The 15,120-nt window shown below is 49.4% G+C and overlaps 1 protein-coding gene across 4 annotated transcripts in view; it reads right to left on the reverse strand.

Annotated features, from left to right (window-relative positions):
* Positions 1-15,120, reverse strand: part of Nell1 (neural EGFL like 1) — a 916,515-nt gene that overhangs the window by 716,975 nt on the left and 184,420 nt on the right. For all 4 annotated transcript variants that reach the window (XM_045145536.1, XM_045145534.1, XM_045145535.1 and 1 more), the window contains one exon: positions 10,225-10,395. In XM_045145536.1, the coding sequence (XP_045001471.1) occupies positions 10,225-10,395 (171 nt within the window). The remainder of the gene's footprint in view (positions 1-10,224; positions 10,396-15,120) is intronic.

Genomic DNA, 15,120 nt, shown 5'->3' on the forward strand with positions numbered 1-15,120 from the left:
CCACCTGCGGTCCGCCATGCTGCAGGGTGAGGTCTTTGGCTATCATGTCAGCACTAAGCCACGTGCCAGCATACAGACCTTATGAGGACGATGGCACAGTTCTTTTGTGCTGCAGCTACAGTGCCTCAATTCTTAAAATTCTAAGAAAGGAGTCTTTAAGCCTGGAGACAGTAGCACTCACACCTTCCAGAATCCAAAGACCAACTGACCTGCAATCATAGAGTTTATAAAAGGTAGAACTTGGTCCACCAGGGAAGCAGTCCTATAAGGTGTCAGCTCTGGCAGTCTCAGAAAGTTATACATAAACTGGGCCTTTGGTGTTCTTCCAGTGTTGACATGTGATGCCTACAAAAAGAAATGCTTCCAAGAGAAGTTGGAAGTGTTGTTTTCCACATGGAGAGGTGTGGCAAGGCAAAAGAAGCAACAGGAGGAGGAGAAAGAAGAGGAGAAGCACAGGAAGAGGAAGAAGAGGAAAGGGGAGGAGGACAATGGTGAAGAGAAGGGAGAAAAGGAGGAGGGAGAAGAGAAGGATGATGGGAAAGAGAAGAAAAACCAAGTCCTCAGTGCTGCCTCAGTAAAAGCTATTGGGCTTTCTTGAATGGCTACAGATGGGGCAGCTCATACGGGGACGGAAGGGAACATGCCCCTAAAGTTGGATCAAGGTGAGTCCCCTGCACTCTGGGCAGCTCACACTGGGGACGGAAGAGAATGTGCCCTAAAACTGGATCAAGGTGAGTCCCCTGCACTCTGGGCAGCTCACACTGGGGACGGAAGAGAATGTGCCCTAAAACTGGATGAAGGTGAGACCCCTGTGCTCTGGCTCTAGTCTGCCACTGACTTTCTGTGTACCCATGGACAAGCAATGCTGTACTCAGCATCTCAAAAGTCCCCACTACAAAATGCACAAACCTCAATCTCACAGCGCTAAATGGAAGATCAGTGGGATATGGGAGCTATTTCCAAAGAAGAATGAAATGTCAATTTGGTAAGGGCTGAGCAAAAATGTGTGTTTCCTTCAGCATGTCATGGGGCCTCCAAGGCAAAAATGTCAAAGAATTCAAGATGCTTGAATTGCATACTTCCCAAGCTCCTTCCTGGCTTCTCCTCCAGCCATGGGGCAACAGACCTAGAAAGCAGATGGGGCAGTCACCTTCCCGTCCTTTAGACAAACACCCAACCGGAAGCAGTTTGTTGGAATTAAGGGTTAATTTCAGGCTTCCAGGTTCCAGGAGGAGCCCCCTCGTGCTGCAGGGTGCTGCCTCCTTTCCCCGCACATGCACAGCACAGACAACAGGCAGCCAGGCCCCAGCGGGCTCAGCACACCGACTAGCACTAGTGAGACAAACTGAGCACCTGAGGGCTGGGCCCAGGCCTGCCCCAGGGACACACGCCCAGCAGGGCGCTGCCTGCTGGAGACTAAGCAGGAAGGTATGGAGGCTGTGGGGACATTTTCATTCCATTCTCCACACCAGGTACTAGTGGCCATTCTGAGTAACTTTGTCAAGTGCTTTACTACAAGTATGCCAGAATTAATCACAATCTATAGCTGTTTATCACCAGTGAAATAAACTCCATTCTGGACAACATGGTATTCCCCAGAATACTACTGGCGGCCCCACTAGCAGCCTGTGAGGACCTATGTGTGAGGGCAATGCTTTCTAGCTACGTAACACTAATGAGTGAGATGCAGCCACTCACTCTGGGGGGTGGGGGCACACCCCATGCAGACCCTGCACAGAGAACACCATTTCCCTCAGGCGGTGACCAAGCACACTTGCTGGCTGGGACAGTCTCTATAGAACCTCGGCCTGGAGAAATGCTCACCAAAAGATGGAAAGGATGAGCAGAGGACACAATCCAACTATTTCTAGGGTCAAGGCAGAGAAGCACACAAACCCTCTCCACCAAGCCTCCCCATGCTTACGTGCACCCCGGCACATCCCCCAAAACAGGTTCATGGCTCTGTTCTCTGACACCCAACAGCTCTGGCTGCTAGTATTTACAACATTAGTTTAATTAAAGCTTCCAGGGAGATAGATTAATTTCTTAGTATAGAAAATCAGTCCTTTTCAATGACAGCATCAGTACTGTGGTCTAACTGGATAACTAAAGGCAGCAATTGGGCCTTTTTCAATTAAAATGCCCTTGTGGCTCATGCAATTTTTACTCCCCAAAGCTTCATTCCAGCAAGTGATAGAATAAAAGGAACAGAGAAAACTCATATGTAAATATATTTTTAAATAGGGTTCCATCACATGTATTGTTTTGATATGACATTTTATTTTCCCTGCTCTTTTCTGTTTAAAAACTACCCATGCATATTCATCAAAAAGTATAGAATGAAATTCTAACAATGAAGATCCAGGCATCAATATTTTTTTATAAGAAACATTTCCTTCTCTTGAAACCTGTTACCCTCCATTCATCCTATGTAGTGCCAGATCTCCAATACAGTGACAATGTAAGGTGGGTCTGAAGGCTCATAAGTTTGCTGAGGTACAAATGAACTCTCATGCACAGCCTCTGCTGGGCAGCTACAGAGCAAAAGAAGAGGCCAGGACAAGAAATTGTCCAGGGTACTGAATTCACATTGTACTGCAATAGGATCTCAGCTACAGAGCAAGGGAAGAGGCCAGGCCGAGTAACTGTCCAGGGTACTGAAACCACATTGCACTGCAATAGGATCACAAAAGGCCAAATGCGGAAGGCGAATATCCAGTTCTAAGTAGATGATGGGCGATGGAGGAAGAACGTTTGGATAGGTAGATATGTGGATGAGAAAGCAAATCATATATACTTGTACAGCTAAATTCCTGAGAAAATGAGTAACTTGCCCAGAGATGTACAAGTTTAATTATTTCTTTTAGCGTAAATTCAATCCAGAATAATTTTAGAATAAAGGGTCAGGTTTTCAAAGCCAATTGTAACATGACTCTGTGTTACAGTTTAGAAGTTCCAGAAAATCTTAAGAGATGAGTCCTCTCACTTGGTAAACCCTTGCAAGCCATCATAATAGCCATGTAAGGCACAATAATTTTGGCTGGTTTGGAAGGGTGAATTCCTGCACCTACAACTCACGCATGGATGCTGAGGTAATGAACCCATGTCACATCCTTAAATCCCTTCCAGGACCTACAGACGATCTCACTCCACCGTACATTTCCTTCCCCACTATGCCTCAGTCACATAGTTTAAAAATGGTACCTATTTCAATGCAGAACTCTGCTGCATGGCAGTGGACTAGGAAATAAGGCAAGGGTTGTAGGGGCATACTTGGGACCTGCAAATGGAATACCTTCAGGGACCTGACTGGCCTCAGGCTCTATGTTGACCCACATCAATTCTTTCAGTCCTGTATCCATGAGACATGAGCCACTGCTTTTACATGGGTGAGAGTCTGGCTACATTGTACTCATTCTCAAATACTACTTTGACATTTTCTCTTTGTTATGTACATGACCACAGTATTTAATGGCAGTAGCTTGTAATATTCAGATTTATCAGGCACTCTCCAGCTAGAGTCCTACAACGATGCCAGGGTAGAAACATCACAATGACTTATTTTACCAATGCAAGCACAGTCTCTGGCATATGAGTGGATGATGAATGAATGAATAAGAGCACTAAACCCTGATTGGCTTTCACACTCCTCCACGAATATCACATTCTATACATGGCAAAGCCAAGACACGGGGTTGGCATTTGTTTTAGTCAGTGTAAACCCATGATTCTAAGTGTGTGTGATGTGAAAGATGGAAGGCCATCCTTGCTTTCCCTTCCTTCCTCTGCTCAGACTTCCTGCTCTGTCTCTCCCTGCAGACCCTCCCTCATGGCCAATGTAATAGACTGAGCCCACCATACTCTCCTCACAGCTGATTGGCTGGCTTTGTAGTGCCTGTGACACCAAGTGTTTCATGACCAATTCTCAGGTGACAGGCAGACCTCATAGTGGAGGCACTGGAAAGCTGCAGAAATCGCCACGCCTTCTCGTTTGGGCTGTACTGAGAAGCTACTTAACACCACAGGAGCCCTCCCTCCTGTGATCTCCCAGACCTGACCACGTGGACCAGCAAGGTAGCCATCCATCACATCCTGTCCTTCTTACAGCATCCCCATAATACTGCTGGGCTCCGTGACTGCCATGTGAGTATAAAAGCATCGTCCCAGCTCATTTGTCGTCTCTCCCAACCTCGGGGTCTGGAGCTGTTGTCTTGGATGGATGAATCACTTGCCAGCATTCTGGTTTTATTTTAGTTTTGCTGATGAGCTGCAGTATGCTTTTCTATTTTTTACATGAAGATGTATATATCACACTGGGCACCTGGAGGTTGAGAGCTCTGGCCTGCTCTCTGGAAATCCACACCCTCTGCTAGTCAGCTCTTCATTTCCCCACCACACCGTAGCAGTGTCTGCACAAAACCCAGTGCCTGGGCCAAACACCTCAACTACCTGCAGGAATACAAGGCTCAGTACCAAGGCTCATGCTGTATGTCAGCAGCTCTCTAGAAGGAAGTTGCCATATTGACATATTTCACTATGAAATAATCTACATACACAACATGCTCATATCCTGAGAGTACTGTGAAATATTAGACAGAAGCCTTCAGCTACTAGCTTATTCTGTAATGCGTAGTGAGCTTGGCTTCCGATTCTTCATCCATTGCAAAAACAACTGAATGCAAAAACTGGTTTGCCATGCGCCTAGCATACACTTTGTATGAAAAGCAAAATCTAAATGGGTTTATTATCTATCCCCAAGTTAGCTCCTTGTCACAGAAACTATCAGGCTTCAAGTGATTGTATATGTGTGTGCATGTGCACACACTTGTGAAGCCAGAACAAGAATTCTGATGTCAATTAAACTGGAACAGTCTGCTCTCAGGAGATAGCCTGTCCTGTCCGGCAGTGAGACATGAGAGGCTGCTTTCCCCTGGGGACATCTGGATAGGAAGTCCTGGAAAGCCCTTGCCTCACTGCTGAGGAGGTCAACCCACCCACGCTAGAGACTAAGGTAGTGGCAATAAGTACCTAACTTCTCTCCAGTGCTCGCCTGCTTATGAACTCTCAAGTCAGCCTGCTCCCTGTGCTTCAGACTGAGTCCAGATTTCTCTGATATCCAGGGACAAAACAGCCCATCATTGACAGGAGGGGTGATCATAGAGGAATGAATATGAAATGACTAAATGAAAGCCATGAACTTCCTTATGGCTAGAATTCTCATTTCTTCATATCCTGTATGTCTTGGCAGAGAGTGCACCCTATAAATTAACTTGATAGGCCAACTGAAAATTAAAGCTCACCAAATAAAAGAAAGAAAATCCATTTTGTGGTAAATGGAAAAGGTCACTTATCTGTATCCCAGGCATGGGTAAGGTCTGTCCTTTGAGTCACTGGTGTGCACATGCATCATGTGGCCCGGAATTGGACAGGAAGATGGAGGAAGGTTCAGCCTACACTGGCAACTATGAACAGGAAAGGCTTTTGCTGTAGATGCTCAGTGGAGGACCAGCTGGATGTGCAAGAATCAGTGCCTGAATTTGGATCCCCAGCACCCACGTGCAGCCTGATTGTAGTAAGGCACCTTCTAGCGCGCCTACAGTGAGAGAGGGCAGACACAGGAGAATCCACTAGAAGCTCATGGAGTTGTAAGTAGTGAGTTCCTACCTCAGGTGAGATGGAAGGCAAGGACTGACCCCTCAAGCTGTCCTGTGACCTCCACAAATGCTCACAGCATGCACACAGCCCTCCCCCACACACAGAAAGGCAGCTGCAGAAAGGGTAGTGGGAATGGCTGGTCTGACCGCTGCTCAACTGTCCTCCTGCACTGCCGGCCGAAGGTAACTCAGCACTAGCCAGGGCTTATCACCAGGCACAGCTGAACAGCTACCACGGGAGAGTCAGTGTAGGACCCAGCAGCAGCAGGCAGTGTTGAACGAATGACTGAAATAGCAACGGTTTTCCTCATGACAAGTGGTGCAATTAGCTCTGCATCTCACTTGTAACCTTTTTTGAACAGTAGAAAATCTTAGCATGCTAATATGTGTTAGAATAATGGAGTTGCCTGGGAAATCTTTTCTTCTTGATGTTAGAGGCTTTGTAACCTTCTGTAATGATTCTGCACCTGGGGCTCTCTGGCTTCATCTTGCACAGCATGTGTGACGATATAGGGCACTCTTAGGATGAAGCTTGGAGGTAGATCCAGGCTCGAGGTTTTGTTTTTATGCTTAAGATATGGCTGAAACATGGGTGCTCACCTTCTCTGAGACTCTTTACTTTCAAATCTATAGAATGGGTCTAATAAAACTGATGCTATGCTGCCATCTTAGGGACTAACAAGCCTAGCATGTTCCCCAGGCAGTAGATGTGCAATAGTAGGTAGGTCCCTCCTCCCGTATCAACACCACGGGTCCAGGTCACTGTATCCACATCTTTTTAGGCACCTCCCAGAGTCAGCAGTATGGACACACAAAAGGAGAATACTGTAAGGGAGCAAACTTCTCCCTCTGAGCTGGAGATTTGGCCTTTGCCCATGCTCCAAGCTAGGGCCAGTCATTGCCACTGTCAGGCTGGGTGGCCTAGTATCCACAACATGAGTAAGACTCAGGTCCAAACCCCAGTGTGCCCACTTTATCAGTAGCAGAGTTGCCAACAAATCATGTAGCCTTATGCTCCTTCATCTTAAAAAGAGAAAAAGAATGGCAAGAGTCTTCAATGAGTTCATCTGTGCACAGTGCCAAGTACAGCCAACACTCACTAAACATGAGCCACCATCGTCTCCACTCCCCATCTAACCAGCAAGATTAACTGGTAAGAGTTTCAAACATAAAGTGAGATCGTATGAAAGACTCTAAAGATCAGAAGTGTCAAAAACGAGGGATCGCGAGGCGGAAAGCCTCTGAAACATTCTCTCAGCGAGGGTAGCCCACGTAAGAAGAGGCACACCAGCATCTCGGTATGGGAGACAGGGCTATCCTCCACCAGGCCAGCTTGAGCTGCCAGGGAAGAAACCTTGCAGAAGATCTGCTTGCTCTGTGCACTAGACACTGTCCCCATCTCCCTCCCTTCCAGGGCTCTGCTTCAGTTCTTGGCTTTCCAAGCGCTTGGTTTATTCATGAGGGCTCACCCACCCCACCAGCATCCCCCTCTCTAAACCAGTGGTCCTGTAATGCCAGTCCATGCACCCAGGTTAGCCAGCCTGCACAAAACCTGCAGGGAAAGCTTGTTGAAATATTTGTGCGCTGGGATATTCTTCATCCATACGAAGAATAAAGTCTTGTCATCTGTGACGACACAGGTGGAACTAGAGAATATTAAGTGAAATAATCCGGGCATAAGACAAAAGCTGCACATTCTCACTGCTTTGGGAAAGCCAACGAAGTTGATCTTGTACATTAGGGTAATGAATAGTAGCCATTAGAGACTAGGAAGAGCTAGAAGACAGGGTTAGAAAGTGGTAAACGGTGAGCAGATAGGAGTTACTTCTAGTATTCTGTAACCCAGCAGGTTAACTTGCTTGCAACTATTTATACTTCAAAATAACCAAAAAAATCAAAAGTTCTCCAACATGTAAACAAAGAAGCATGAAAAGATGAAATGATTACTATTACCCTGAGTTCACCATCACTCATTATAGACCTGCACTGCACTATCCCATAACAACACACAAACATGTGTAAATATCAAGTGTTAATGAAAAATGCTGCTTCCGCCAGGCATGGTGGTTCATGCCTTTAATTCCAGCACTTATGGTGGCAGGGGGGACAGAGGTAGGTGAAGTGCTGTGAGTTCGAGGCCACCCTGAGACTACATAGTGAATTCCAGGTCAGCCTGGGCTAGAGCAAACCCTGCCCCCCAAAAAACAAAAAAATAAAAATAAAAATAAATAAAACCACAGCTTCTCAGATTCTGCCCTTAAAGAATCTGATCCGGTGGGTCAGAAATGGCCCACAAGCCCGAGTAAAAACTACCAAGAGAAGAAAAGATATGTATGGCACCCTCCAGCCATTCTGGTAGAGCCCCCCCCCCCATCCCTGCCTGCTCTCCTGGTGGACTAGCCATGGAATACTGAAGAAAGAGATGGAAAAGTTTGGAGGCAAGGTCAAAAAGCACAACTGACATGCGCAGTATGATAGCAACAAACACAAGCGTGTGTGGAATACCAAAGGTCAAACAGTTCATATGGAAAACTACAACATTTCTGCTTATGCACATCAGTGTCATGTGGGGCTCAGCGAGGGTGACGTGTGACAATAACTCTCATTCTGTGGACATGGCAGAGTAAACCTAGGCACACCAGGATAGTTACCACATCACTCCGTGACGTATGTAATGCACCACCATCCCCTCTATTGCTTGTCATCAGCTAAAACTCCCTTATATAATGCATAATTAGATTTACTAATGATATGTGAGAGTCGCTATTCCCATTTTACCATGGAAAAAGATGAGCTATATAAAGCATTTGCCCCTCCTGAACTCACACCACTAACAAGTGACTGGGGAGGCAGAAGAGAAGACTTCTGGAGTGGGAAACACTAACTTAGCAGACACACATTCTCTCCTCCTTTTTTGCCGAGGTAGGGTCTCACTCTGGCCCAGGCTGACCTAGAATTCACTCTGTAGTCTCAGGGTGGCCTCAAACTCACGGTGATCCTCCTACCTCTGTCTCCCAAATGCTGGGATTAAAGGTGTGCACCACCACACCTGGGTATTCATTCTCTCCTGTTTTATGAAGAGGTAAAGAATAGTAAAGCCTTTGGAATACACATTAGTCCGAATGCCTAGCAAGAAGATAGCCATGTCCTGGGACTTTTCAGTTGGGAATGATCAAACTAGCATACGGTTTAGGAGCACAAGGAGTTCTCTTCCTCTGTCGACTCATTTGTGTGACACATGAGTGACAGGTAGGTCATACGGACAGGACACTCTGGTCCCTAAAAAAACCTGAAGAACTAATGAGCTCCTCAAGGTGGAAATGAGGAGGGCTGGAAGGGCCGCCTCCATCAAGGTTGCTCAGCAGCAGTCTGCGGGGTAAAAACAGCCAGTCGTTTCTATGGAAACCCCTTCCAGACCTACTACCGTATGTACTTGAAGCTACAATACCTGGGCTGTCTGGGAAAGCACCTTAAACAGATCACAGAGAGTAGGAGACTCCAATGTAGAGGACCTTCCCTGGACCTGAAGCTAACTTCTTGCCCCTGAGTCTTCAAAGCAGACTGCCTGCAGATGCAGAGGGGCAAGCATGTTCTAGCACCTTCCCTGCAGACACACAGTCTGCTGCTGACTGACCTTGGAACATCATTTCTCTTAATGGGTCCTGGAAGAAAAGTTGTCCCCACATGTCTAGCTTTTGTTCACCCTGGCCCACAGGGAACAAGTCCCATGGCTGGACAATCATTTTAACCTTAACAATATCATTAGCAATGCATTTCTTGGAATGCAAATATATATACATACATCATTAGACACGGGTCACAATTCACAAGGATTTCCAATGGGTTCTGGGGAGATAAAACCACCCCCCTTGGCCGTCATCATCCAGCCATCCAGCCACAAATAATCCCATGGTCCCCTCTGCCCTTCAGCAATCAGTTAACCTGCCTCCAATGACAGACACGGGGACCTCCTTCTCGCCACTGCTCACATGTCCTGTGAAACCCTCCAGCCCCACACAGCATTTAGCCAGCCTCTGACAAGCTGGCAGTCTCCTTCAACTGCAGAGGGTGGGCAGGCTCAACCACCAAAGAGTTGAAGGGCACGGCTAAGAAGGCTGTGTTTGGAAAGGGCGCAACCAGAACCGCACTGGAGGAAGTGAAATGGAGTGGGCCGCATCAGTAGCACCAGCTTCTCAGGCAGACTGGCTTGCTCCCTTCCAGCTGGAGCCCCAGCAACCTTACGTCACAGTGAGCCGTGACCACAGCTCCATGGGATCTCAGCCAGTGCCTAGAGCTCACCAAAGGGCCCTTAAGCATCCCCAACCTGCAATCACCCTTTTCTACATCGGTTCCTAATCACAGGACACAGTTTCATCTTAATGAACTGTTTTCTTATTCTATTACAGTTGGTCATTTCAGCATGCCTAATGGCCCATTCAGTGGGCTAAATGACAATTAAGGCCCCTGGGTTTTCATTCCCTGGCAAGTCTTAGAGGGGCTTGATTTTTTTCCCCTTGCCCTTACAGGATTTCAAGGGCGGAGTTGCTGAAGTTCACAGACCAAGACGTACCGGTTGCAGTCGACGTGAAGCAGGAGCTGGGAGGCACTAACGGACAGCGCGACCCTGTGCCACTGCCCATCTGCCATTCGATAGGGAAGGGCCTCCGTCCTGGGCTTCCCGCCATGGCTGTAGTGGTAGCGAATCTCGTCCCTCAGGCCGCTGCTCTCTAGCTCAAAGTAGCTGCAGGTAAAGGAACAAAGGTTTGTTTTATTTTACTCCAGACACAGTGACATCCATGCCTACTCCCTTATAACCAGGCTGTTCAGAAGCTAAACTCAGCTAAACACAACACACAGTCGTTATCTGAAATCAAATGTACTGGGAGGAGCCCAGTTCACCATAATGTCTGAAAGGCCTCATGACAACACCTCTGAAATGAAGAGTAAGTCAGTCACAGTGGGGTAAAACAAAACCACAAGCTAATTAGCAATGCTTGGAGCCGTGCATCTTAAACAATTAAAGGTACAGCTCAGCACCCTCTTTCCATAGACTGAAAAGACCTTTGTGTGGAAAGGACTTATTGAGGCTTATTTTTCAATTGCTATTTTAACTTTTCAAGAATTAATGAGAAATAAACATTGTTTTGAGCAGCACGGCTTGAAATAAATTGCAAGTATACAGATATTAGTTAAGTCCTTTTCTCCTTCCTCCTGGACAAAAAAGGAAAAAAAGACAATCCTGGATGAAGAACAGAGGAGGAAGGGTGAAGTTACTCACGGGTGATTCCATATTCAAATTCTCACAAAGTAAAGCAAACAATCGAGTCCCCTTCCCCAAGGGTCCTCGCCATGTGCCCCCCACCCATGCCGAGCTCCCAGTCCCACCGCGGAAGCCTGACATCAGTCCGATCTCAGAGAGGCGGCACCCCTTAAGACAAGTCAGGGCTGAAGCATTCACGGGCGGCAGAGGAGTCATTTCTTTCACTCACCTCTTCTTTTTCTTTAAATATTTTTATTTATTTATTTGAGAGCGACAGACAGAGAAAGAGGCAGAGAGAGAGAGAAAATGCACGGGTGCGCCAGGGCTTCCAGCCACTGCAAATGAAATCCAGACCTGTGTGCCCCCTTGTGCATCTGGCTATCATGGGACCTGGGGAATCAAGCCTTGAACCGGGTCCTTAAGTTTCACAGGCAAGCGCTTAACCACTAAGCCATCTCTCCAGCCCTCACACACCTCTCCTGAATGTTTGTGACACTGTGTTGGTCAAGAGCTCACTGCAGAGACAGGATACCTGACAAAACCGCTTCAAGGGAGGAGGGGTTTGTTTCCATTGCATTTCTGGGGTGTGGAGCCCATCACTGTGGGAAGGAGCCACAGCAGGAGCTGGCAAACTCCAGCCCAAAGAGGAAGCAGAGCAGAGGTCAGAATGCTTGTGCTCAGCCAGCTCCCTTCTTTGTTTCCCATTTTCTTTCTTTCTTTCCTTCTTTCTTTCTTTCTTTCTTTCTTTCTTTCTTTCTTTCTTTATTTATTTATTTATTTATTTATTTTATTTATTTTGCGAGAGAATGGGCATGCCAGGGCCTCTAGCCACTGTGAACGAACTCCAAATGCATGTGCCCTCTTGTGTATCCAGATTATGTGGATACTAGAAAATTGAACCTGGGTCCTTAGGATTCACAGGCAAATGCCTTCACCACTAAACCACCTCCAGGCCCCAACTCCCTCCTTTTATCTAGTTCAGGAGTGCAGCCTATGGGAGGGGCTGCTCACAGTGATGGTGGGTCTTCACACCTCAATTAATCTTATCTAGAAAGCCCCTCACAGGCAGGACTCAAGATGTGTTTCCATGGTGATTCTAAATCTTGTCAAGTTGACAACCACAGGTTAACCACTGTCACTAACACCAGGGCTCCCATCACTGCCAGACCTGGCACCGTGTCGTGTGGGCTCTAATCCATCACTAGGGAATTAACAGCTCAGTATCCTACAACACAAAAAGTACCACCCTGTTGAAAAATTGAGAAACTGAGGTTCTAAGATGACGTAACATACCCATGACAGGATATAAAGTTGGTTCTAAATTGACAATCTGTGCACTTTTTAGCAGGTTATTGCCATCCTTACAAGTTACAATGATCTTCTCATGGCTGGGACAAATACCCAACCAAAAGCAAAATGTTTATGGAAAGAAAGGGTTTATTTCAGGCTCACAGACTTGAGGGGCAGTTTCATCATGGCAGGGAGAGCCTGGCAGGGCAAAACACGGGCTCGTGCAGAGACTTATGGGTAAGGAGGAAGTAGCCTATGTATTTGGCTTGGAGCTGTACTATATTCCCCCAAAGCCCTGCCCCAGTGACACACCTTCTCCAGCAAGACCCAACAACTTTCCCAATTGGCCAAAAGCTGGGGACCAAGTATTTAAAACACATGAGCTTATGGGGGACATTTACTCAAACCACCACACTGAGTAGACGACTCTCTCACATAGTATAGAACACGTCCTCAGACCGCTCTGACCTCCAGGGTGACGTCCCTCACCTCGGGGAGGACTCGTCATGTCGTGCAGAGCACGTCCTCAGACAGCTCTGACCTCCAGGGTGACGTCCCTCACCTCGGGGAGGACTCCCTCATGTCGTGCAGAGCACGTCCTCAGACAGCTCTGACCTCCAGGGTGACGTGCCTCACCTCGGGGAGGACTCGTCATGTCGTGCAGAGCACGTCCTCAGACAGCTCTGACCTCCAGGGTGACGTCCCTCACCTCGGGGAGGACTCGTCATGTCGTGCAGAGCACGTCCTCAGACAGCTCTGACCTCCAGGGTGACGTCCCTCACCTCGGGGAGGACTCGTCATGTCGTGCAGAGCACGTCCTCAGACCGCACTGACCTCCAGGGTGACGTCCCTCACCTCGGGGAGGACTCGTCATGTCGTGCAGAGCACGTCCTCAGACAGCTCTGACCTCCAGGGTGACGTCCCTCACCTCAGGGAGGACTCGTCATGTCGTGCAGAGCACGTCCTCAGACAGCACTGACCTCCAGGGTGACGTCCCTCACCTCGGGGAGGACTCGTCATGTCGTGCAGAGCACGTCCTCAGACAGCTCTGACCTCCAGGGTGACGTCCCTCACCTCGGGGAGGACTCGTCATGTCGTGCAGAGCACGTCCTCAGACAGCTCTGACCTCCAGGGTGACGTCCCTCACCTCGGGGAGGACTCGTCATGTCGTGCAGAGCACGTCCTCAGACCGCACTGACCTCCAGGGTGACGTCCCTCACCTCGGGGAGGACTCGTCATGTCGTGCAGAGCACGTCCTCAGACAGCTCTGACCTCCAGGGTGACGTCCCTCACCTCAGGGAGGACTCGTCATGTCGTGCAGAGCACATCCTCAGACCGCTCTGACCTCCAGGGTGACGTCCCTCACCTCGGGGAGGACTCGTCATGTCGTGCAGAGCACGTCCTCAGACAGCTCTGACCTCCAGGGTGACGTGCCTCACCTCGGGGAGGACTCGTCATGTCGTGCAGAGCACGTCCTCAGACAGCACTGACCTCCAGGGTGACGTCCCTCACCTCGGGGAGGACTCGTCATGTCGTGCAGAGCACGTCCTCAGGCAGCTCTGACCTCCAGGGTGACGTCCCTCACCTCGGGGAGGACTCGTCATGTCGTGCAGAGCACGTCCTCAGACAGCACTGACCTCCAGGGTGACGTCCCTCACCTCGGGGAGGACTCGTCATGTCGTGCAGAGCACGCCCTCAGACAGCACTGACCTCCAGGGTGACGTCCCTCACCTCGGGGAGGACTCGTCATGTCGTGCAGAGCACGTCCTCAGACAGCTCTGACCTCCAGGGTGACGTCCCTCACCTCGGGGAGGACTCTTCATGTCGTGCAGAGCACGTCCTCAGACAGCACTGACCTCCAGGGTGACGTCCCTCACCTCAGGGAGGACTCGTCATGTCGTGCAGAGCATGTCCTCAGACAGCACTGACCTCCAGGGTGACGTCCCTCACCTCGGGGAGGACTCGTCATGTCGTGCAGAGCACGTCCTCAGACAGCACTGACCTCCAGGGTGACGTCCCTCACCTCGGGGAGGACTCGTCATGTCGTGCAGAGCACGTCCTCAGACAGCTCTGACCTCCAGGGTGACGTCCCTCACCTCGGGGAGGACTCTTCATGTCGTGCAGAGCACGTCCTCAGACAGCACTGACCTCCAGGGTGACGTCCCTCACCTCAGGGAGGACTCGTCATGTCGTGCAGAGCATGTCCTCAGACAGCACTGACCTCCAGGGTGACATCCCTCACCTCGGGGAGGACTCGTCATGTCGTGCAGAGCACGTCCTCAGACAGCACTGACCTCCAGGGTGACGTCCCTCACCTCGGGGAGGACTCGTCATGTCGTGCAGAGCACGTCCTCAGACAGCTCTGACCTCCAGGGTGACGTCCCTCACCTCGGGGAGGACTCTTCATGTCGTGCAGAGCACGTCCTCAGACAGCACTGACCTCCAGGGTGACGTCCCTCACCTCAGGGAGGACTCGTCATGTCGTGCAGAGCATGTCCTCAGACAGCACTGACCTCCAGGGTGACATCCCTCACCTCGGGGAGGACTCGTCATGTCGTGCAGAGCACGTCCTCAGACAGCACTGACCTCCAGGGTGACGTCCCTCACCTCGGGGAGGACTCGTCATGTCGTGCAGAGCACGTCCTCAGACAGCTCTGACCTCCAGGGTGACGTCCCTCACCTCGGGGAGGACTCTTCATGTCGTGCAGAGCACGTCCTCAGACAGCACTGACCTCCAGGGTGACGTCCCTCACCTCAGGGAGGACTCGTCATGTCGTGCAGAGCACGTCCTCAGACAGCACTGACCTCCAGGGTGACGTCCCTCACCTCGGGGAGGACTCGTCATGTCGTGCAGAGCACGCCCTCAGACCGCACTGACCTCCAGGGTGACGTCCCTCACCTCGGGGAGGACTCGTC

Source organism: Jaculus jaculus, chromosome 3 (genome assembly GCF_020740685.1).
Source record: "Jaculus jaculus isolate mJacJac1 chromosome 3, mJacJac1.mat.Y.cur, whole genome shotgun sequence".
Lineage (NCBI taxonomy): Eukaryota > Metazoa > Chordata > Mammalia > Rodentia > Dipodidae > Jaculus > Jaculus jaculus.